The 23,067-nt window shown below is 39.0% G+C and overlaps 1 protein-coding gene across 1 annotated transcript; it reads right to left on the bottom strand.

Annotated features, from left to right (window-relative positions):
* Nucleotides 1–2,379: 2,379 nt before the first annotated feature.
* LOC126035863 (zinc finger protein 474) lies at nt 2,380–14,617 on the bottom strand. Its single transcript, XM_049794880.1, is given in 3 exon segments — nt 2,380–2,531; nt 5,964–6,144; nt 13,916–14,617. Coding segments are annotated over 3 exon segments (1,035 nt in total).
* Nucleotides 14,618–23,067: the final 8,450 nt, after the last annotated feature.

Genomic DNA, 23,067 nt, shown 5'->3' with positions numbered 1-23,067 from the left:
CACTTTTGTGATTGTTTATAAACACTCTGCTCAGCTCATCGGGCAGATTTTATTGCTTTTGGGGATAATAATCCAGAAAATAAAAAATAGACAAGAATAGAGCTGACAATGAAACACAGAAAAACTGTTCTGGGTGAAATTTCTCACAGATCTAAAATCAACAGGACTCTGAGTCCAACCTTCAGTGTGACACAGGGACTCTGACATCTGAATCCCACCAAAAGGCAGGGCTAAATTTTTAATGCCAAAGACTGCAGTGACTGCAAAGGCTGTTTAGTTTCTTTAAAACATGTTTCTGCTCTTGAAGTGACTCTGTAATGAATCTTGATGACCCAGTGAAGCAGATGTAGCCAAAAAAATGCTATCATGTCTGACAAAAAGAAGAGGGATCCCAGAATAGGAAGACAGGACACAAAGGTGAGATTGCATGACATCCATAATCCTCCAATTACCAAGCTGCTTGTCAGTGGGCCAGCACTTGATGTGACTTGCAACAGACTCCAGGGTCTTGCAGTGTGTGTTGCCTGCCAGAAGCTCCTAGGAACCAGTCTAGTAATTACAAACCAAAGCCCTTCTTCTTTCCTCAGGCCACATGCTTCCTCCTAGCCAAAAGGAGGAGGGATGGCACTGGTCCAGCTCTACCAGCAACTCTCCTTACGTTGGAGACACTAACAAGGAGCGATCCGCAGGGTTTACACAGCTTTGCACTGTAGAACAGAAACTGAACCTTTGACTCCTGAAGATATCTATCTTCAGACAATACAGTTCTCGTTCTGAAGATGAAAGGGCTGCTGAGGTGCCATTGATTGTTTTGGAAATTATTTTCACCAAAGAATGCTGGTACCTCTCCCAGTCTGAATTAACTGCCTGCCAGGGCTGGAGCCAGGAGCGTTCCTCTAATAACAGTACATGATATTAATTCTTACTTCACTTATGCCACAAATCACACAGCTTGATAGCTTGGAAGAGAGAAGTTGCTGGTACCCGTATTTCATTTTAGTGTGTATGAAGACATCCCCTTCATCTGATTTGTAAGTACAATAGTAAGTGTGAATGCTCCGAGAAAAGTCGTGTTGGTCACACAGTATTTAACAGTCAGCTCCAGGCCTAAAGCCTGAAGGTGAAAACATACATGAGGTACAGTTTCTTTCATGATATCAGGAAGCCTATATTGCTGGTTAACAACTTGTATTGGATTTTGTCATACCTTTTGAATAACCTCACTGATTACTTAATAAAACTCTTCAGAGTAAGTAAAAGAATAATAAAAAGTGCTCTCTGCTGTGCCTTGTTAGGGTGAGTATTACTTCCTTCATGAGTTTAACGTATTCACTGATGTGTTTTGGCACTGATTCTGCTATGTAACATAACAGCATTTTTCAAAACAGCACATTTAAAGACCTTCCCCACTGCTTTCTTGTATAATACCTACCCTTCTTGCCCATACTGGCACTCTATTACAGTCACATTTGGCACAGAGGGCAGGTGGTATTTTATTCCAGCCATCTAACACACCATGCTTGTTTTGTCTTGACGTAAAAATATGGGGGGTTTTACCAAGTTCATAACAAAAAGGTGCTCCTCTGACTTATAAAATTTTTGGCATGATCAGTTTATTGAGCTGAGGATAAAAAACATGGTCAGTATCATTCTTAGGCAAGAAATGCTCCAAGAAAAGGGCACTTTTGGGGTGTTTTCTAAAAACAGCCAGTCTCTGCTTCCACCCCATGGTTGGATCCTTTTATCTGGGAATGTTTCACTTCTAGTAGTCAAGGGCTTCATGAGCTGCACTGTCCCACAAGGATGTGAACACTGGAGTGCTCCATGGATTTAAGCTCTGAGTGGGAGTCAATGAATAGTCTTGTGCCAAAGATGGACATGGACACAAAAAAACCCCAACAGAACAAACTCAAAGGATCTACTTGGTTTCTTTGATTAGTCAAGTTCAGCTGGAGGTCCTTACAGTAACTAGATAAGTCTTAGGTAGAAGGGAAACAAAATTTTTAAAGAATTAATTTTCCTAATCAACATCACTCTGGCTTTGCTTCCACTGAGATTTCAAGATGCTACCTGAACAACAGAAATGAGGAGGCATTTTTGCTACTGCTAGGCTGAAAAAAAAAAAATCACCATATTTGACCTTACACTAAGCCACTTTCAGTAGACACTTCTGATTTTACTCTGGAGGCTTTTGGATCACATGGTCTGACAACACATTACAGTTTTGATGCCCATGGCTCTCCAGCTGGATTTTATTTCTCTCATGGTTTGGCTGAAGGGTATGGGTGCATGTGTGTGTATTCATGCACACACATACACACACGTGTATGTGTGTGTGTGAGCATGCATGCATATGTACATATGTGTGTTACATCCACTTCACGTTGCAGGTTTCTCTTTACAGGACAGCTGGTGGATGATCAGTCTGTCTGGAAGAAAAGTACGCCCACAAATATCACATGGAACTAGCTGGTTCTGGGCACTGATCCAGGCAGCCTCATTTAAAGAATCAAGATCATAGAAACCTTTGGCTGGAAAATTAAAAAAAAAAAGTATCAGCTTTCATTCTGGAGACCCATATTCAACTCTTTATGGAAAATATTTTCAGGAAATACCTGTTGACTGAGCCTTTCAGTTTAACCAAACCATATTGCTTTTGCAAATGAAAAAGAAAGAAAAAGAAAGAAGCAAAAGAGTAAAAAATATATAAAAAGACTCTGCTTTTTGTCCCAGGGGTTGAATTAAATTAACTTCAAAAACTGAATCATTTTGTATTGTATGAGAGTACAGAGAAAACATCATGCTCTGTGTTACGATATGCATTCTCAGCTAATTATTAACATCTTTACATACATACTATTATCAGCAAATTTCACTTTTTGGCTTTACTTCAAGTTCTGTTTAATAAGCATGTGTTATCTGACCATGGCAATGGGCAGGAGGCATATCGTACTTGAGAATATGCTTTTTATACTGCTCTGGACGAGGGGCCCAATTTTATTTCTGTTGAAGTCTATGCAAGTTTTGCCAATAAGTGGAGTAAAGCTTAGGTAAGCCTAAAACCTTACAGACAAAACCTACAGCTCTTTTAAGCCACAGCTTCCAGTGAGGTCATTGCACTGATGCATCCATTGTCATCTAAACACTAACCCAGCCTTACCCTCAGTTATTTTCCACTGTGGGAAGAGTGATTGCTCTGAAAGCTCAGGAGCATTCTTCAAACACTCACATCAGATGTATTTTCAAGATTTTATTTGAGTATGAAAAAAATTTTTTTACTATCATCTTGAAATGGATTTTCACATATTGTTGTTTCAAAATGATTTCCAAAAAGGCCAGGTAGTTGCTTAATACCTGGATTTAGATCTTAAGAGTTTTCATTTAAAGTGCATGCAGAAAAAAATCTACATGGCTCAATTTGAATATGTATTTGCTCCACCCTTCTCAAAAGGTATGACAATACAGAAAAAGACTTAAGAACTGGTATTGTCTTTGAACTGTTAGCAGCAGATGATTTTTAAAAGAAAAGGATTTTTGCATTTAAAAATATTCCATGGTTTCTGTCATTGGCACATGATAGAGCTCTTCATTAAAGACCCATACAGTTTTAATATGATTCATATCCAATGGTTCACATAACCACAATAAGCCTTAGATCTCTTAATATGCCTGTTCCTAATGTTCTTTTTGTTAGAAGAGCAACCAAGTAGTGTTTCTTTTCTTGGCTGAGACAAATATCCCCTTTGCTTGCAGGAAATGAATGTGTATTTTCTGTACTTTGGAAAGTTTATGGAATATAAAAAAAAAGAGAGAGAGAGATGACTTTCTCCTTGAAGGCATGTGTTAGGCATTCCACAAACAAAACACTGTGTAATCAGGGCAGTGGTTGTCTTCCTGTGACACTTGAGTTTTCAGAAAAAGATTTATGTAAGTTATAAAAAGTTTTATGTAAGCAGTTAATATTTCTGAGCTTTTTTTGAACATTGCCTGTTCCATTCAACAACAGGGGTAATCCCTCCTCCCTAAGTTGAGAAACTGTGAGACATGCAGTACGTGTATGTGGTCTCAAGGTCAGTTATAGCATTTACCAGATGATCAAGAGTAAGTCTTACGGAAAAAGAACAACACTGAGATTATTTTCTTGAGGCCAGGAGCATGAGGCAACTGCAGGGGGAACAACAATTTTAGCCCAAGCTACAGAACTGATCAGACTTGCATCAGCAGGCATTTAGGGACAGATGCTGGAAGCAGGTCAGTGTCCCCTGGGGAATTGTGGGCACACAACACCTCATAGGAGATGTGCGGCGCCTGATATGACTCATTGCATAAATGAGACAATTTTCTGATTCATATCTGGGAGCCTTCTGCTGGATTGTTCTCTCAAAGAGTGGTTGTGTTTCTGCTTTCACTCCTCCAAAATAAGAATAATGTATTTCAAAATAACCTGATTTGTCCTTTTGCATCCTCCTCTTTCAGATGGAATTCTCATTTTCTCCATCTTTTTTACCACACAACATGTAATAATTAAAAAGAGCTTAACAACAATAAGATCAAATAAAATGAAAATGTCTTTTGAACTTATCTTTTACTGCAGATTCAACTCTGCTGCTTGGCATCTGTTAACCAAGTCCTGATTTGATATTATTTGAGCTGCGATTATTATTATTTTGAACAGCTGGTTAGTGTTCTCAGTGATCCTGCTCTCTTCTGTGTGTGTCTTCTGGGGACATATTTCTTTGTACTGCTGTAAACTGATCTAGTGTATGACTCTTTCACAGTGAGTTGTAGGAGAATTTGTCTACTTTTCCAGACATTAGGGGAAGCTGCAGGAAATTATGGGGAATATATAAAAAAAGTGGGTGAATTAACTGCCTGTGAGCAAGTGGTCCAAACTTGGCCCATAGTAGCTCAGACCAGCTGGCAGGGCCAGGGAAAGCATTCAGCTGAAATGGTGAAATAAGTTTATGTCGGAATGGGGAAGTCCTGGGAGCAGCTTCCAGGCAAAGCACAGATAAGATTTCCTTTTGGTCCTACAGTGAGCACACACCCCTGGGATACATAAGGGAGCCCAGCTCTGTCGGGGGCTGGGGATCATCAATTTTCATTGATTTGAAGAAGTGGGATCTAGGCATCTTACAGAACAGAACCCACAGCACAAATACACATAATTGGCAGAAATAAAATGCTTATTTTATACTGCATATATTTTTTTCCCACTGTGTTTATATTTTAATGTCTCACAAAGACAGCTTCTAACATGTAAATAAAAAGGGACCAATAACATCCCCTGGATGTTCTTTGTAGAAGATATTGCATTTTTATCTATAAATATATTTTAATAAAACCTTGAAACTACAGTATATGTTACAGGTAGGTTTTAAAAATACCTTATTTTGTACCAGTCGTCATGTATCCAGTATTACATTTCTTATTTTACTACAGAACTCCTGTTTTCGAGGCCACTTGCTGTTAACCACTGCTAAGTGCTAGTGTCAGGCTTTTTTTATAACTGACGCTATAGGTGTAAAACCTGGCTGAAGTATCTATGCCTTTGTTGCCTGAAGGGTATTTTATTTTAATGACTGTATGGGTCAAGATTGCACATTATCCTTGGATGCTTTTGCCCATTTTAAAATATGCCTTTCTACAGCACTGAATGTTGTCAAAAGGTACCGATGTAGCTGTGAAGCAGGTTGCTAATCTTTTTCTGTTTTGATTCAGAACATACTGACATATAAAGAGGACTGTCCCAGGAGGCATGTCCCAGAAGGCAACAACTACTCTACTTCATGGATGCAGCTCAAAAGGAGAGCAGGATACTTAACAGAAAGCTTAAAAGAAGCCATGATGGCTACCTTCTCTTCAGAGTAAAATGGAGAAAAAAGTACTTGCAAACCATTAAGCTACTGCTTAAAATCCTTTTTTTTTCTTCCTTCCATTTCCTCATTTTGTCTGTAGCTTACCTTGTATGGGACTGACTTCAGGCTTTTTGGGCTCTGGTCTTTTCAAGTGCTTGGGTAGCATGTCATTCTCCTGGTGCCAGTTTTTCAGGCATTGTGGCTCATGGATACTAATAGATTTTGTTCCATACTTACGGCCACATATATAACAAATCACTGCTCGTGGCCGTCTTATCACTTGTGCCTGCAAATAACAAATGTGAAGAAGAATAAATATTGGTTTTGACAATAATTTTGAATCAAAACAACTTAGGATGAAAACAATCATGTAGATTAAGACACCAATTCATATCTGTGAAATCAGTGTAACTGTTTCTATCAGTTTGTTTTGTCTGGATTAAGTCTGAAGCTTATAAGAGATCATGCCTCATTAACTGGCCACCTGGAGCATATAGGTTTCTTCTGCAGATACAGGGCTGAAAATCCATGTGTGTCACTTAATACTTAGCGATGTAGGTTTTAGCTCTTTTATTTTCACACCATCAAGTTCATGGAAATGCTGACCCTTCACGTGCAGAAACAGCTACTCTGCTTGATCAGGTTGCTGCAGATGACGTCCATCTTAAATGTTGAGACCTTTTTTTGTCTACAAACAGAAGTAACATGGAAAAGAGCAACAAAAGCTTCCTCAGCTGAGCTGCTGATGTCTAGTGCAGTTGCAGAAAGACCCCATCTTCAGGCAGAACACAGCTAAAGTGCTGTGTCCAGCCTTAGCATCTCTTCTAAGTTGACAGTGGGGGCAGCTGTCACAACTGTGTCATTGTGGTCCCTAACCCTGTGTTAGTTCTGCCGTAGATCAGTCAGCTGGTGGAATTCTTGGCCCTGAAGTATTAAAACCGATTTAGGATATTTCAGGATAGGAGGGCAAAATAGGAATTGTTGCTTGTTTTTCCTGAAGGCCTCGGTGTGAACTCTGCCAGTGACTGCAGCGAAGGCAGAACTGGACTCTAAGCAAGTCATTGTTTTTCCACTGCAGATCTGCTTTTGTTCACAGAGAAAAACAGCTCAACAGAAGAAAAAAACCCTCAACCCCAAGCCCCACAAATACATATTCTAAGCTTGAAAAATATATAATTACTGTGGTATTGCAGATTATGGACTCAACTGTGTCCTTAGGCACATCCTGAGCTAAGGCGTGGTGTCAGTAACAGCCCTGCTCCAGGAGTAGTGTAAAAACGTACTGCAGAGACAGCACTTTGAGGCACACTGATGGGTCTCACAAGTGCCAGAGCTTCCTGCACTCCTGACTGTGGAATACTAGTAAGAGACGAGCTATTCCCTGCCCTCCTAAAGGTAGAGGGACAGCCATGCCAGACCAAACACAGGAAGCCTTTCTCATTCAAACAAGGGAGGTGGGGATTTCATTTTTTCCTCTGCTGCTGTGTAAGACAAAGCATAACCTGTTCCAGTATTTATGACTCTCTCTGTCAGCCCATCAGTGTATTCAAGAAATTCTGGGCAGCTCTTCTCACATTTATGCTACAGTCTGAAAATGTCATTAGTGAACAATCTGCATAAGCTTTCTTTCCTGTATCACACATGTAAACTCAATTACATGAAGAAATACTACTCTACAAAGTGTATTTTTGCTGGGAAAAGTTGGACTTCATCTGGAAAGTTCTCACAGTGAATTGAAATACCACTTTTCCAAAGACAGTCTTTCCAAGGACATTTTCATCCTCTTAACTTTCAAATGGAATTTTCTTAGCCATCTTTGATAACAAGGTATTTTTTATATATATATATATACACACACATATATATATGTATATATATACACACATATATAAACTTCTCTTCCTATTCATAGCTGAATATAGCAACAGCTGTTTTAAGAATGGCCTCTAATTCTTCATTATCAATTTTCGCCTACTTCTTTACTTCAGCTCTTGAGCTAGACCCTGTCTGATTTGGAGATAAGACTCTGGGTCCAGATACAGAGTCTTTTGAAGGGAGTGTATGTTTCTTGGTAGGCTCTGGAGAGCTTTAGATAAGGATACTATAGTCTAAACCCTTCAGGTCAGGGAACTCATTTCCCTGTGTGCATGCTAGTTATGCGTATGTTTATAGCATTTTTAGAAATGGTTTTCTAAAAAAATGCTAGGTATAAAAACATTGGGAACACATATTCCTCTCTAGTTGTCATTAACTAGGTTCCTGCCATGCGTACAAATGAAAATCACGCTCACTTAGCCTGCAGTGTCACAATCATTGACACTGTATGGGGCAGTAGAACAAAAACAAATGTATAGCTTCAAGGGGACTTAAAGTCCTGATATAATACAGGTGAAAAATCACTTACAAATTAAATACTCCCAATAAATTTAAAGACACACAGAAATACTATTGTTAAAATCAAATATTTTTTTTGTCTTAAAAATATTTCCCTAGTGAATGGAGATAATCTTTTATCGCTGACTGCTTTATTCAAATCCATTACACTTGTTCTAAAGTCATTGTGATGTCCCTCTACTGAACAGCTGCCAGAGACCTGCAAGACAGAAATCAGTGATCTCCATCCAGTGCAATCTGCACTTCCACAGTTCTAAGATGGTCTTTTTGGTAGTCTCACCTGAAAACCTGAAGACTGAATAAGTAGTACTGAGATAGCTCCAGATCCTGACAGAGCATTTGTAGGTTGAGTTTGTATTGCAACTGAGCAAATCCAGTCCTCCAGCTAAATAGAGGATTCTTTTTTCCAAAGTTATCAATTGGGATTGATTCATAACTAAATCCTATTCAGTGAAAGAAATGTTTAAGAAATCTGTTCAAGTAGAAATGTCTCTGGTTTGTAACTTCCACAGTTAAAAATTCTACAGAAACAATAGCAGAGACCAGAATTAATTAAAAGGAATCAGATCACTCTAAGGATGGAATTATTTTTTCCAGAAATGTAGTGAGTTTGAACTATCACCACACATCAAATTATACACACAAATCCTTCTCTGCAAATATGCACGTTAAAAAGCTGAAAAATAAAACCTGAAGGAGAATATCCTTACAATAGGTAGCAACATCTCTTTTATTGCTTAACTGTGGAATCTGAGGTATGATAAGCTTTATTTGGAATTTCTATGGCTAATGATATTTATCCTTCATTTCTTTTTCTCTTCAGAGTGTGCCTACCCCAAATGTCACATCTGGAGGCCTGCAGTTTGAAACTATTTTTGGAATCACCATAATTTTCCAACCCAAACTACTCACAGGCCAGTGGCTAGGCTGTCTGCTCACTGCTTTGTTTTTCACTTTTAAAAAGGGTTGTAGGGAAGGTCTGTTCCTGAGGATATGTGTTGTTATAAAAATACCTACAAATACCTAACAGTGCAGTTAGGCTTTCCTTTGGTGTCTCAGTATTTTCTTTTTTCTCCAAGACTGCTAAGTATGTCTGTGTGACCATGAATGAAGTTATTTAGCTCAGAGGTCTATGCAACTATGTATTTTCAATAGACCTGACATTACTTGAGGTTAGCCCCAGGCTGCTGTTATGGTGTTACGTGAGGTCAAATCCTCCCATACTGCACAAAGCTTTTAATTTCTTCTTAAGTACACCCAATAAGACTGACTCCCAAACTCCCCTCCATAAATATTTATCATCGAGGACTGCACACACCCTTGCCTTTCTTATTTGTTTAATTATCCATGTATTTTAATGGGAGGAGAGGAGGCCTCCTGCTCCAAGCCAGAGCTCTCATCACAGGCTTGAATCGCCCAAGGTGCAGAGGTTCAGGAAAAGATTGGTACAAACACTTAGCAAGAGCATCATGCTGTATGAAAGCAGCCCTTTTCACACATTCCTCTCTGGAAAGTAAGAGGCATTTTGCATAAGGGACAGGGACAAGTTGTGGCGTGGCTTTCATGACCATTCAAAGGTGCATTTCACAGCCTTCTGGAGTGCTTTCAGCCAGTGCCCCGACACAAGAGCAGACTCACGTTAGGACTGGTCATACACCTGTGTATGAAGTTTCCTTGAACAGCAAGGTAATTCTGTCAGGTGACGCAGGTAGTTAAAGATTTTACTCCACTGGAAGCACTAGAATATCCCATTTTAGTCCTGATGTGCTATCTTTTAAAAGAAATACATCAGTATAATGAACATGGCATCTGTGTAAAAGCAGAAAGGCAAGAAGTTCGATCATTCCCAATGATAATACTCAGTAAGTTTCATTCAAACCATCCATGCACTATCCAATCGCCTCTAACTTTCTATATTTGCAAATATACTTGTCAGTATTCTCCTTAGATGCTCAAAACTGCTGCAACTGAGGCAAACAAAGATTATCACTGACTTCCTACCTTCATTAGAATTACACAGCATCTGAAGTTTTCATTTTACCAAGTGACTAGATGACTTTATGCTAGAGCAAGATACAACACCAACATTTTGTTGTTCCACAAGTGTTCAAGACTTGTGCTGTGTTAAAATGCATTACAATACAGTAAAGGAAGATCACTGAAATCTTATTTTTAGGTAGTTATCTTGATAAGAAGAAAACAGCAGATGGCAGCACCAGATGCTAGTGACACGTCTGACAGGATTTTACTACCAGTGTTATCTGCTGTCAAAAACACTGTAATGCATACCCACAGCAAGTCATTAATACTCACTTACATGTAGCAGACATTTTGGTTTATGAAAGAATAAAAAACACACTCTGCTCTAGTGCAAGTCTGAGTTTCAGTAGTTCTAGACATCACTTCCATTGTCTGGGCTATCTCAGCAGAATCCAGAACAGAATTTCTGAGCTGATGTGATCCTTGAGAGTCTCTCAAGCACAGGCTATTGTTTGTTTTACATAGCCAGACATGATTAACTCACATGTGTTCATGCATTCTGAAAGCATGGGCAGTTAGTGGAAGAAATGGCTTATGGAGGCTGTTGATTCTCCAGCCCTAAAGGCATTTAATGCTAAACTGAGTGTTTGTCAGTGATGATACTAGTCTAATTGATCCTGCACTTGCTAAGGGAGAGAGAGCTCTAGGACAGATGCTTGCATGCAAAAGTGCTTGCAGTTTTAAAGTTACAATGTCCTTCACATGGTGTACCACTAAATCAGTCAGATCTTTATTTTTAAAATCAGGAAAATCCAGCTTTTTAATTTAGGACATCTTTCATTGCATAAATTAATTTGACAGTAGCATTACAGTTCGTAAATACATTTATATAAGGGTTGGGGTTTTTTTCAGTTATTCCTTCCCTTTGATGTTTTGCTGAATCAGGACTTTAAACAGATGCTTAAATAATTCACTGTCACAGTGAGTAGGTCTGTTAAGTGAGACATGGACTGCCCCAAAAGCTTTCCTGCTAGTACCAAAGCAGACTGCCATTTCACTCCACTGTTGGTATTTTTTAACAGAATTAATAAGCAGCCGAGTAGCTGGTGAGGTGAGCAAAACTAAAACCGTATGTTGGAAGAAAATGAAGACTGGAGAGGACACCCAGACCTTGTCCTTGTTCATAGTGAATCTGCAGTCCTTCTGTGAGCTTAGTGCTTTTCAACATCCTCCAATGTGTGGACCTTTCAAAACTTTCCACCGGAAGTGGAGACCCTCACACAGATAATTTAAACCTATGGAAAAGAGGTTTTCTTTGACCATTTCTTAGGTGCAGTCTGCCAATCCTGAACAGCCCCTGGGATCCACAGGATATTTCTTTCACTCTTTCCATTCCTATCTCTGCCTTTAATGCGTACCTCTGTACAAAAGGACAGCTCTAAAAATAATAAAATAAAGGACCTCAGAGAGGTAAAATCCATCATCCCTTCCTGAATGTCATCGTTAATAATAAAGTCCTTCAGAGTCAATTACAAACTGCAAGCTGTACAGCCTCATTAGTTCTGCTGCAGCTGATGAACTGTAACTGCTTGGAAGTAAATGAGGAAACCTGTTGTTCACACAGAAGGAAGAACAGATTTGAACACATTACATTCTGGCTCTGCAGAGCTCACAGAAGTAAAAAGTGGTAATAATGTTGTTGTTCAACAAGTCAGCAGATGTGACTGAATCCACACAGGGAGCAGATATCTTGTGCAAGAGGGCAACATTTTTACAGAGTCACTCTCAATGCCAAACCACACTCTAAACTTGTTTTTTTATGACATTATAACTATAGACACTCCCTCCTGCCCCCCTGTTTTTTGCTAAACATATAGAATTCTGTGTGATGGACAAACCTCTCTGCTTCACACCCATGCCTTTCATTAAACAATCACCTTTACAGCAATGCCAGTTCTTTGGAAAATGGCAAAAAGTAGAGTAACACAACAAGAACTTCTCCTTTCCTGGAGCTATAGATGCACCTGTGCAGCACTTTGAACTATTTGTGGGTTATTTGAAATTTGCTGATAAAAGACCTGAGGAGTGGACCTAATTTGCCAATATCTATCAGTTAGTGGCCTCAAATAGCATACTATAAAAATGCCTCACGTTGTCTTTATTCTCATGTTTGTTAGGGTAATGTTATTATCTGCATTTTATTCAGCAGTTGGAAAACTGAAATACAGCATGCTTTGACTTTTAAAACATTTTTAGAAATGCTTTGCATAGCACTGCATTCCTTTGATGACTGAGAAAGCTAAATCCCATTTTCAAAAGTAATGTAGGCAATCAGGATTCTAACCTCCATTAAAAAAAAAAAAAAGCACCTTTTATTTTAGATGTTGGGCCTAAACTTAGACTTCTATCCTTTTACAAAAGTCCTGGCCAAAACACAGCTTTGCAGAAACAAATGCAGAAAAAATATGCCATTTTCCAAAACTTTGTGTAGCTTTTGGATAATGTGAATCAGCTTCTTTATTCTTGGATCTTGAATCAAATTCAGTGGAAAGAAATGTGCAGTCTTATTTATTTTGTTGTTATTATACTCTGAGTTGCTGCCTTTGAACATGCAGTCCTCAGTAAACTCACGTTCCATGCCAAGGTTATGAATAATGGTAAAAAATTAAAATCACTGGAGTGCTTACAGGATAACGAAATGCTGTATTTCATGTTACCTAAATAAAAATACCTAATACCTGCTAAAACATATAACATTCAAAGCTTGCCTAAGGTGCTCAACAGAATTTCCTATGGAACTACTGCACGCAGTGCTCCCTTTTGGGGACATAATTCTCACAGGACCACAGAATATGAGAACCCAACTACTCCCTTTCAACAGGAAAACCAAAAGAAATAGGAATAAGTAGTTTCCCTTACGCACACTTGTCCTGGTTTCACCTGGGATAGAGTTAATTGTCTTCCTAGTAGCTGGTACAGTGCTATGTTTTGAGTTCAGTATGAGAAGAATGTTGATAACACACTGATGTTTTCAGTTGCTGCTAAGTAATATTTAGTCTAAGTCAAGGATTTTTCAGCTTCTCATGCCCAGCCAGCAAGAAAGCTGCAGGGGCACAAGAAGTTGGGATGGGATGCAGCCAGGGCAGCTGACCCAAACTGGCCAACAGGGTATTCCATACCATGGGATGTCACATCTAGTGTATAAACTGGGGGGAGTGGGGGCGGGGGATTGCCACTTGGGGATTAACTGGGCGTTGATTAGTGGGGGGTGAGCAATTGCACTGTGCATCATTTGTATATTCCAATCCTTTCATTATTACTGCTGTCATTTTATTAGTGTTATCATTATCATTATTAGTGTCTTCTTTTCTGTTCTATTAAACCATTCTTATCTCAACCCATGAGTTTTACGTCTTTTCCTGATTTTCTCCCCCATCCCACTGGGTGGGGGGCAAGTGAGTGTGTGGCTGCATGGTGCTTAGTTGCTGGCTGGGGTTAAACCACAACACCACTGTATTCCCCTTTTCTTTGCCTACTATTCAGCAGAGAAACATTTGCATGGAGCCAAATGATCCTTCTGAAGGAAAGTGCTTTTAAATCTGATGGAAACCCAGTCTCCCCTGGAATGTCTAGCATCAAAATACATCCACACTCTTTCACACAGCACGTGTTTAGCATTTTACCTTGTCTAATACAGCTGGTGCAGCCCCGCTCTTTCCTTGATGGGTCTTTGAAGGATCATCATTTGCTGAGTCAGACCCAGAGCTTGGGCCTTTACCAGATTTGTGGTGGATAGAGCTGGACAGCCCCACACTGCTGCCACGTCCTCTGCAACAATTTTGGTGCACAATGAGACGGTCAGGAAGAAATGTTCGGCCACAGTTCCCACAGGGCAGGAGCTGGGCTTGAGCACTCTGATAAGCTGCCTCATTTTCAGTAAGCGTACAGGAACCACCAGTAAGGACCTCAGGTTTCCTGGGCTCCACTCTTCTGAGATGCCTTGGTAGCTGATCATTTTCAATACGCCACTTCTCTAAGCACTGGGGTTCATGTATAGAAATAGACTTTGACCCAAATTCTCTGCCACAGATATAGCATACCCTGAAGCAAGGTCTTCTTGGTGGGATGATGGGAAGATTCAGTGGCGTCAGAGACATATTTGAAGAGTCTGACCGTTTTGACATTATTACTGTGCCTGGTCACCTTTTCTGGGATCCAACTTCTAGAGGTACTACTTTGGTCAAAATTCTGGGAAGATCTGACACTTTAGATGGTGAAACCTTCTCTGAAGGCAAGATGCTAGAGACACTAGCAGGTGCCTCTCCAGCACTTGGCAGAGTGTTAGAGGCTTTGTTCACATTCTTTTTCTTGACATTTGTTTCCATGAAGGGTACAACATTTCAAGATACTTCTCTCTCTCCTACACATAAAGGTCTTGGGAAAGTCTGTTATTCAGCATGATGCTCCATCTTCTTAATCCAGTTACGTGGGCTGGAATATACTAGGGATTTCAAAGCTGGAAAACTGCGCCTATTGGCCATTTCAGTAGGGAAACAGGGTTTCTGTGTATTTTTGTTTTGCCTTTTGGTCTTACGTGATCCTGAAACAAATTAAATCAGTACATATTAATAAGCACCATCTCTCTGGTTAAGATTACCAACCAGTGGTTTACCATAAGGATCAGTTTACCTTACTACTCTGTTATATTTTTAAATAACAGGCAAATAACATAAAATATATCCTACTCCTAATGATCAGCTGAACAATGTAAATCTGAAATTCTAGTCCCAGAGAGTGTAAATTCATGAAGGACATGAAAAAAGATGGGTTTGCACAAACTGAAGCTGCTGAAATACATGGGGTTTTAAGTATAATCAATATACTTTATTTTCAATTATTGTCAGAACTGGTATTTCTGACACAGTCTTTAATTTCTAAGCCGTTTATGTTAATAGTTAAACAAAATTTCCCTGTCTGAAGAGAAATGAAAATAAGTCCGTTAATAGAGGGATGTTAATGTCCAATCTCCAAAGCGACAGTCAGCAACGAAAACGTTCCCAGTCTGTAGGTTGAAGGAAATTATTAGGCCTCTTTAGTCAGCACTTGTGAGGTGGTATCTCTAATTCTTTGAGCAGTCTCGATTCTCCCAGTACAGGAGAGAGATTAATAAAATGGAGCAAGTTTATCAATAAGGGCTACAGAGATGCTTTGGGGGCTGAAGCACATGCCACATGAGGAGAAGCTAAGGTCACTGTGTTTGTTTAGTCTAAAGAAGACAATGCTAAACATATTTCAGTTTTTCAATTTGCAGTCTATCACAGTATACACACAACATTGTGTTGTATCACTTAAATGTTCATTTCTCACATAGACAATCTTTTGTGCTGGCCCTCCGAGGATCAGAAAATAAAATTCAGACTGTAAGCATGTTACGGCAGATGCTATGTTTTAGTGCAAGAATACAGAATAACAGGCTAGCTTTAGTCATAAGCAAGCAAGAGGTTGCATAGACAGGCGACAGCCAAAGACAGCAAGGTCACCATTGTCTACTTCATCTAAAATAGAAGAAACAGCTGATTATTGCTTATTTTGCCTCCAAGGATAGGGTCAAGGCATTATGGCCACTGCTCTGGGGTTGGCAGCTCTTCCTTTGACTTAAGAGTCACCTTGCCCTTACCGAATATTCCAAACTTTATCTCAACCTTGCCAAACTTTTAGGGAGTTCCTAACTCCTAAACTTATGTACCCAGAGATCCCACTGACTCATCTCAGGTCACTTTCTCTGCTGCCACCAAACAACCTGAATTTGCTCTGAACTGCTTTTTTGTCATGTCACCTTGGGAGACTTTGCTCCCACTCAACAGCCTTTTCACCCTTATCACACCCACCTCTGAACCCAGGGGTTGAGTTCTACTACACCCAAGGGCAAGGACACAGTTTTGTCACTACCCTTTGCCACTGAGAAGCACTAAGCTGATTCTAGTCTGTCATAAATATTCTAGGGGATACCTTCAGGACATGGGTAACAGTGAAAAAACAAGTTGTCACCAGGTTCACATGATTAATCATCCTCTTGCCAGGCACACAAAGATGTTTAGATTGCTGCGTTCACCCTGCTTGCCTAAATATTCACAAAGTTGCATATTCCAGGGACACATGTGACATTTTCTCATTTTACAAAATCTCCTGTGAAGCTCAGATTTGTTTGTACGCAAATTGGAAGATGTGAAGACCATCAGAGCCAATCTGTGATTTGTACTGGAACAAAACCCTGCAAACAAGTATGTTGCAGTTAGCTGTTAAAAATAAAATTCTTGAGGGACATTATACTTAGCATTCAAAGTTAACATCTCCTCTAAAACTCTATTAGATAACTGCAGTCTGTGGAAAAATATAGTAAAGTACAAGGCTGTAGCATCTTCCCATGGCTGAAGCTATCAGAAAAGTGTATAATGTATGTTAAAGGATACACAAAACTGTAACACTGGAATTTTTGTTTCAGATATCAAAAGAACTTTTTTTTCCCTGACTCCTACACAATGTATAATTGTGAAATATCCAGTGGAAAAGTGTACTACAAACTAACAAAGAAACAAAGGTTACAAGCAGTTTGGACAGCAGCAATTAATAATACTTGGGCAGCTAGCTGGCTTCAAACTGGTGATATCTCATTTTAAAGAAATGTTTTGCCCTCACCAGCAATGTTCCCTTAATGCAAAAAACTTTGTTAACTGTGTAGAAAGTATTACAAAAGCTATATGTGCAACAAACCCCGAAGCCTTTCCCTCGTTTTCCTTTTAGAAGGCCTAAATTTTCTGACCTTAACTTCACAGAAGGCTGATCACTTTGTACCACAACTTGCCACTGCAGGAGTTTGCCAGTGTTGACCAGGTCATGCATGTGATTCAGTTAGGTGAATGGTTCAACGGTATGTGAAATTTAAATTTGCAAACTAGCATTGAGGCTACTCTACTGCAAGGCCCTTTCAAAGACTGGGAGAGTTTCCAAGGAGGGTGGCCTGTTGAATGAATCCAAGTTGGGAAGTAGCCAAGCTCTTTAGGAGGACGAAGGGAGCGGAGAGCCAGGGAAACATTAAAGGGTCATGAAGGCAGGGAAGATAAGGGTTATTGGAGGGTCACAGGAAGGGAGCATCAGAAAGTTCAGCTACATTTCAGGCAACTTCTGAACTTTGCAAGGTCCTATTTAAGTCCTATTTATTGATTTGTGTCAGAACGATACTTTCTGCTACCTGAGAGGATTCTTAAAGCAACAGTGAACATCAAACTGCCTGCCACATGAAGAATGTTATGTGACTAAATCTGTTACCATTAAGAATGAATCAGTCAATAAAAGATGCTATAAACAACCTATTAACAATATAACCTATTGTTGGATTTCCAAGCTTGCTATTGTAAATACTTCATAAGAGAATTATGCTTCCTTGTGGGGATTACACCATTTGGTCTACATTTATTCCTGCCAAGTTGACCGTTATTATTTGGAAACTTCCTATAAATTCAGTGTGAAATGAAAAGGCATGTGAGCAGTTCAACTCTTCTTTTCTGAAGCTCAGTGGTAAAGTTGTGGAAGTAAATCAGGATTGGGATTTAACATTTCAAAACATAAAACTTCCTTACTTTTTTCTTTTAAAAATGTTGTAACATGTTATTTAATAAAGTGGGAAGGTACAGTTGATCATTGCATATAGCTGTGGGAAAACATTCCTCTCCTCTGCAGTTCCACTGAGTGCAGTACTTAAAAAACAATCTCATGAACTGCAGTGACAGGGCATTTGTAACTAATGGATGAGTTCAGTTTAATTAAAAGCAAGTGAAATACTACGGCTGGTTCAGCATCAGGCTGAGAGCTTCACTTCACCTAAAATAGAACAGAATGACAAGAGTGCAAATAGCTCAGTACACCTCTTATCTTCTTGTCCTGAAGATGGAACTGGAACTCTTGCACAGTGTTTTTAAGCTTATCCTAACCAGAAATTGCAACAATAGCATTATTATCCATGCTTCAGTATGCTGCTGTCTCTTAGCTGCCATGTGTGATTGAACCTATACAGGCAAGTGAAAACTTCTTCCCTGAAATGGCCTTCTTTATGTCTTCTTTCATGCCAGTGTTGGAACTTGGAAGCAAAGTTGACACATACGTTTCCTATTTCCTGTATGCAGCCCATTTCTGAAGAGTGACCCTCTCTGTTTTTCATCTCTCTTGATTCTCTCATGTAAACAATTCCTCAAAATCCATTATAAGGTCATTTTATAAGCCTGGATTCCTTGACCGAATTGAACAAAACATACTTGTGCTAGCTGGGGGATTAAATTGGCTGTTTCCAATGAATCCTCAACACTACTGCTTTTGACTTAGCTAGAATTCCACATGGAGACCTCCCAGCTGAAAAAAAACCAGTTTACCTTGTGGAAGAACACATTGCATGAAGCCTCCTGCTGCCAGGACACAACCGTGCTTATTCAATGGACAAAATAAAGGAACAGTTGTGACAATTTGGAGAATGTGTTTATGTACAGTTTATGAATGTTGACTGGTATCACAGCCTCTCCATGTGCGGCTGAATCTCTGTAAACTCCATTTAAACTGTATGGCTAGCTTACTGTCACTGTTCCCATCTGCCAGAACAGAAAGGGACAAGATAAATCCTTGCACCAGATAAACACAAAGCTAAAACAAAGGTCAAAGAGCTTTCAAGCTTTTACATCTCAAAGAAATACCCCTTAGACATGCTTGACTCCCTCTAAAGGCAGAGACAATTTTCACATCTGGATTTAGGAGGGAGGACCATAAACAAGCAAAACAAATAGTGGGAACAACTGATTCCTTTACTATTTTTAAAACACTGCTTGATAAAGCTATGAAAAGGATTTATATGAAGTACTTGCTTGAGGTGGCAGTGGCTTACATCCAGGAGGCTCTTTGGAGTGCGCTTACAAAATCAAGAATTGTGTAACAGAGTTATGAGAATGTCTGCGTGGGTTGCTCTGCCTGAGGAAGTCTATGACAGGCCACAGACATACATTAAATGAAGGTGGAAACATATAGCTCCAAAACGGTGGTATCCGAATACAACACTCTGGTGGAAGCCCAGCTACAGATCAGGCTGTCAGTGTCAAAAAAGAATAAACTAATTTTAGCTTGCAAAAGATACCGATTAATCCAGTATCTTGGATTCAAGGGTTCCTGGCTGGGTAAGACTTTATTTATGCAAACCCCCACTTCACTCTGAGAAGTTCTGCCTTTGTTTGCTTGCAATACTATACTTGATGCTTTATACTCATTCTGCCTGTTCGTCACTCAGTGCTTGAAGTCATAAATTTCCCATTGGTGACATCACAGTCATTGTTAGGTGGATCATTTAATAAAGGTGATCCATGAAAGAAAAGTTATTGCAATTGTAATACCTAACTTATTGTTACATAAATTATAGATGTCTCAAATAGCTTTAAATCAGAAGCAATAAGCAACAACTTCGTGCACTACAATAGTACCCAGAGATCCTGGTTTCTCAATCTGGCTTGGACTGTGTATAAAGACAAAGGAGAACAACTCAGTCTAAGAGGACAAAAGATACAGAAAGAGAGAGATTAAGTGATCCGCTGAGCATAACATAGCAAGGCAGAAAGATAAGGAAGTTCATCCAGATTTTCCAGTGCCCCAACACTAGATCAATCCGGTCACAGGATTTTCTAGGGCTGATCCCTAGCTTTATAGACAAGGTAAACTTAAGTCTTTTTTTCTCCCTTTTACTGGGTTTTCATTATATTTACAAATAAAAGAGGTGTCAAAAAGGACAAAACTGACATCCTGTGTTGACTGCCAAAAAGCCTTGCTTCAGGCTCTTTCCAAATAAAATGTTTTCTATGAGGCTTCCCATTACTCTTTAAGGAAAAGCAAATGAAATTAAACCAACATCTTAAGCTGTATTTTCTCTTGTGCTAAATGTTGTTTTGTACTGCTCAATTATAAATCATTTTAGAAATCTGTTAAGAGAAAGTACTCAAATGTAAGTTGGACAAAAATACTGGATCATTTGTAGTATCTTACTGTTGGATCTGTTTTTCACTGAAAGATAAAAGGAAAAAACATTCTTATGTTTCCAAAAATATTTTTAGCAGATTAACCACACATTAAAAGCCTCACATTTTTCCAGCTCAGTACTGCTTTTTCTCCACGGTTCCTGGCTGGAGGAGTCTCCTTTGATTAGTCCTAAAGACTAACCTTTTCTTTCAATCATGTGAAAAGAATAATCTATTATTTGATTAAACTTAAATAAAGACCACTGAGATGTAGGAAATCCATAGTTTTCTACATCAGGATGCTTTATCTTGTCATAGCTGAGCACAATCCATGTTTTTATGCATCCTCCTATCATCTCAAGAAAGGATTTGCAAGCTCTGAACACACACATACTGGCACGTACCCCCACTTCTGGCAGCTTCAAGATTTTGTGAGTCTGTAAAATCTAACATCACAGCAGTCTGGCTTAAATGTCTTATGAGTAATGCACACTCAGAAACATCCAAGTATGAAGCTTGTTCCACCAGAGGATCAGCTGCACGTATAGCAGTACCTTCTCCCCCGTACTATCTGAAGCCCAGAGGCTAGTGGTTATGCCTTTATTAAACATGGATGCAGCCAGCTAAAAGGCCAAGGCAAGAAACTCAAACCCAAATATACCAGGTTAAAAAGCCATTGTTTTCTGATGTATACAAATGGTCTAGAACTGTCTGGGAATTTTCTAACAAACATTTTTCCCACTGTTTAAAGTGTCTGTTAGACAAAACTAAAACTTTCTTCAAAGATGTACTGCTATCAATTAGACAAGAATAAGAGAGAAATCACTAGTGTGTGTGTGTGCGCGCATGCACAAAGCTTCATTAGGATGTAAGAAAAGGAAAATATATAACCCTGAGGTTTCTATATGATTCTGATAAAGAACTATTTAAGGTGTTTTCTGTGATGAGACAATCAACCTGGGCAAAGGTTTTTGTAATTTTACTCTGACCTATTTAAATGCCCACATCTTTCTTTAGATCTGATTCTCTTCCTACCTAGAACTTTATGGGTCAGTCCAAAATTCACTGATGTCAATAGCAGTCATTGTATACTTGGCATTTGAGGAGACCCTATGTATAATTATGCAGTAATTATTTTATTTAATTAACTTTATTTGATTTAAGTTTTTGTCCATGTTGTCAGAGAATGCTAGAGCCTGGTTCTAGCGACCTAGCAGTTCTTTTGCATTACTATGTCCTCCTCTGTCCAAACATAAGAAATAATTCCTTTGATTTGACTGAAAACATAACCTTATATGAAGGAATTATGACTGCTGCTAGGTAAAATATATGGAAAAAGTGAAACATTTTTAGTTGAAAAAAAGTAATTTGTTAGAATTCCAAAATTCAGAATTCTGGCCCTGCTCCTGCAATGCCATTCTCTCTTAGATCTCCTTTATGCTTTATAAACAATGTTCTTGCTTTTCATATTGTACTGAGTGATGCATTACAACTTATCAGGGTGAAGATTACCTTAGTTTTATTCACATACAATCATTTAACACACTCATCTCCTATTTTAAATGAACAATGTTATGCTGTCTCCACACTTACTTTTGTGCAAAAATCAGCATAGATGTATTCCCAGTTTGGGTGACACTGGGGATACTGTGCATCACATTCTTAAAGAAATCATCATCAGTAACTGCAGTAGATCTGTGATATTTAAGATTATGCAAATCATAGAGGGCATATCAGATATGCATCAAATAATAAATAGACTGGGTGTGTTCACCTTGCCCACAGCACAGGAGTATGAGAGCAAGCAGACATTGAAGTAAGTAAGTTTACACAGCTCAAAGTAAGCTATATGTACTTCCTAGCTCAGGTGTCTTTGTTCAACATTTCCATTTCTGGGACTGATGTGTGCAGAATCTGGCCAATTCCCAGTAATTTTGAGGGTTAGTATGCAATTTGTACAATAATTTCAAGAAAGTACAATGATCTTTTAGGCAGAAAAATAGGTGGATGGATAAATGAGTAATCATTTATGAGTCCATTTGATACAAAAAATAGAAGCCAGGCATGTCAGCCTGTTCAAACTGACACAAGTCAGTGGAAACCAGAGGAAGGATGACAATGTACATGTACTGAGAGCCTGTCACTACAAGTGTAGAGTGATTCAGTGCAGGAAAGACACCTTTCTCAATAACCTGCATTAACACGGTTACATTATGCAAGAAAAAATAATCAGAAGGGGTAAATGTTCTCATCTTTTACAGTGTAAATCAACCTTAATAATTTTTCAATAGAAAGAAAGTGCTCCTGCTGACAAGTGACGAAGGTTAAGTTTTTTTGACTGCTGACCAAACTAAGGTTTTTGGTACTTTTGTTATGAACAGGATATTCAGCTAGATAATCCGATTACCATGGCGATTCCTATGCTCGGTAAGATACACCAGCTATTGAAATTAACCAGAAAACTAAATGGTGAGCAGAAAGCCACAATAACAAAGCACCAACAGACGGAATCTAGATAACCAGATGAAATGAGTTGAAGTGGAAAATGACTAGAACAATGAAACACTGGACATCCCATTTCTTTTGTGAATTGTTGGTAAACCTAACAAGAAGTTATTAAATACTCCTCGTTGTATCTTGCATGAAGAATACAGCACATTCTAATACTTTGCAGAACTTTCATGATGTAGTGACACAAAAAGAAAATGGCCAACTACTAAATTTCTGTTATAGAAAACAGCATGCTAGAAGGACTATCAAAACACTCATCATATCCAGCATGAGGCTTAAGGGCA

The sequence above is a fragment of the Accipiter gentilis genome, chromosome Z, assembly GCF_929443795.1.
Source record: "Accipiter gentilis chromosome Z, bAccGen1.1, whole genome shotgun sequence".
Taxonomy (NCBI): domain Eukaryota; kingdom Metazoa; phylum Chordata; class Aves; order Accipitriformes; family Accipitridae; genus Astur; species Astur gentilis.
This window is presented reverse-complemented; position numbering and strand designations above follow the sequence as displayed.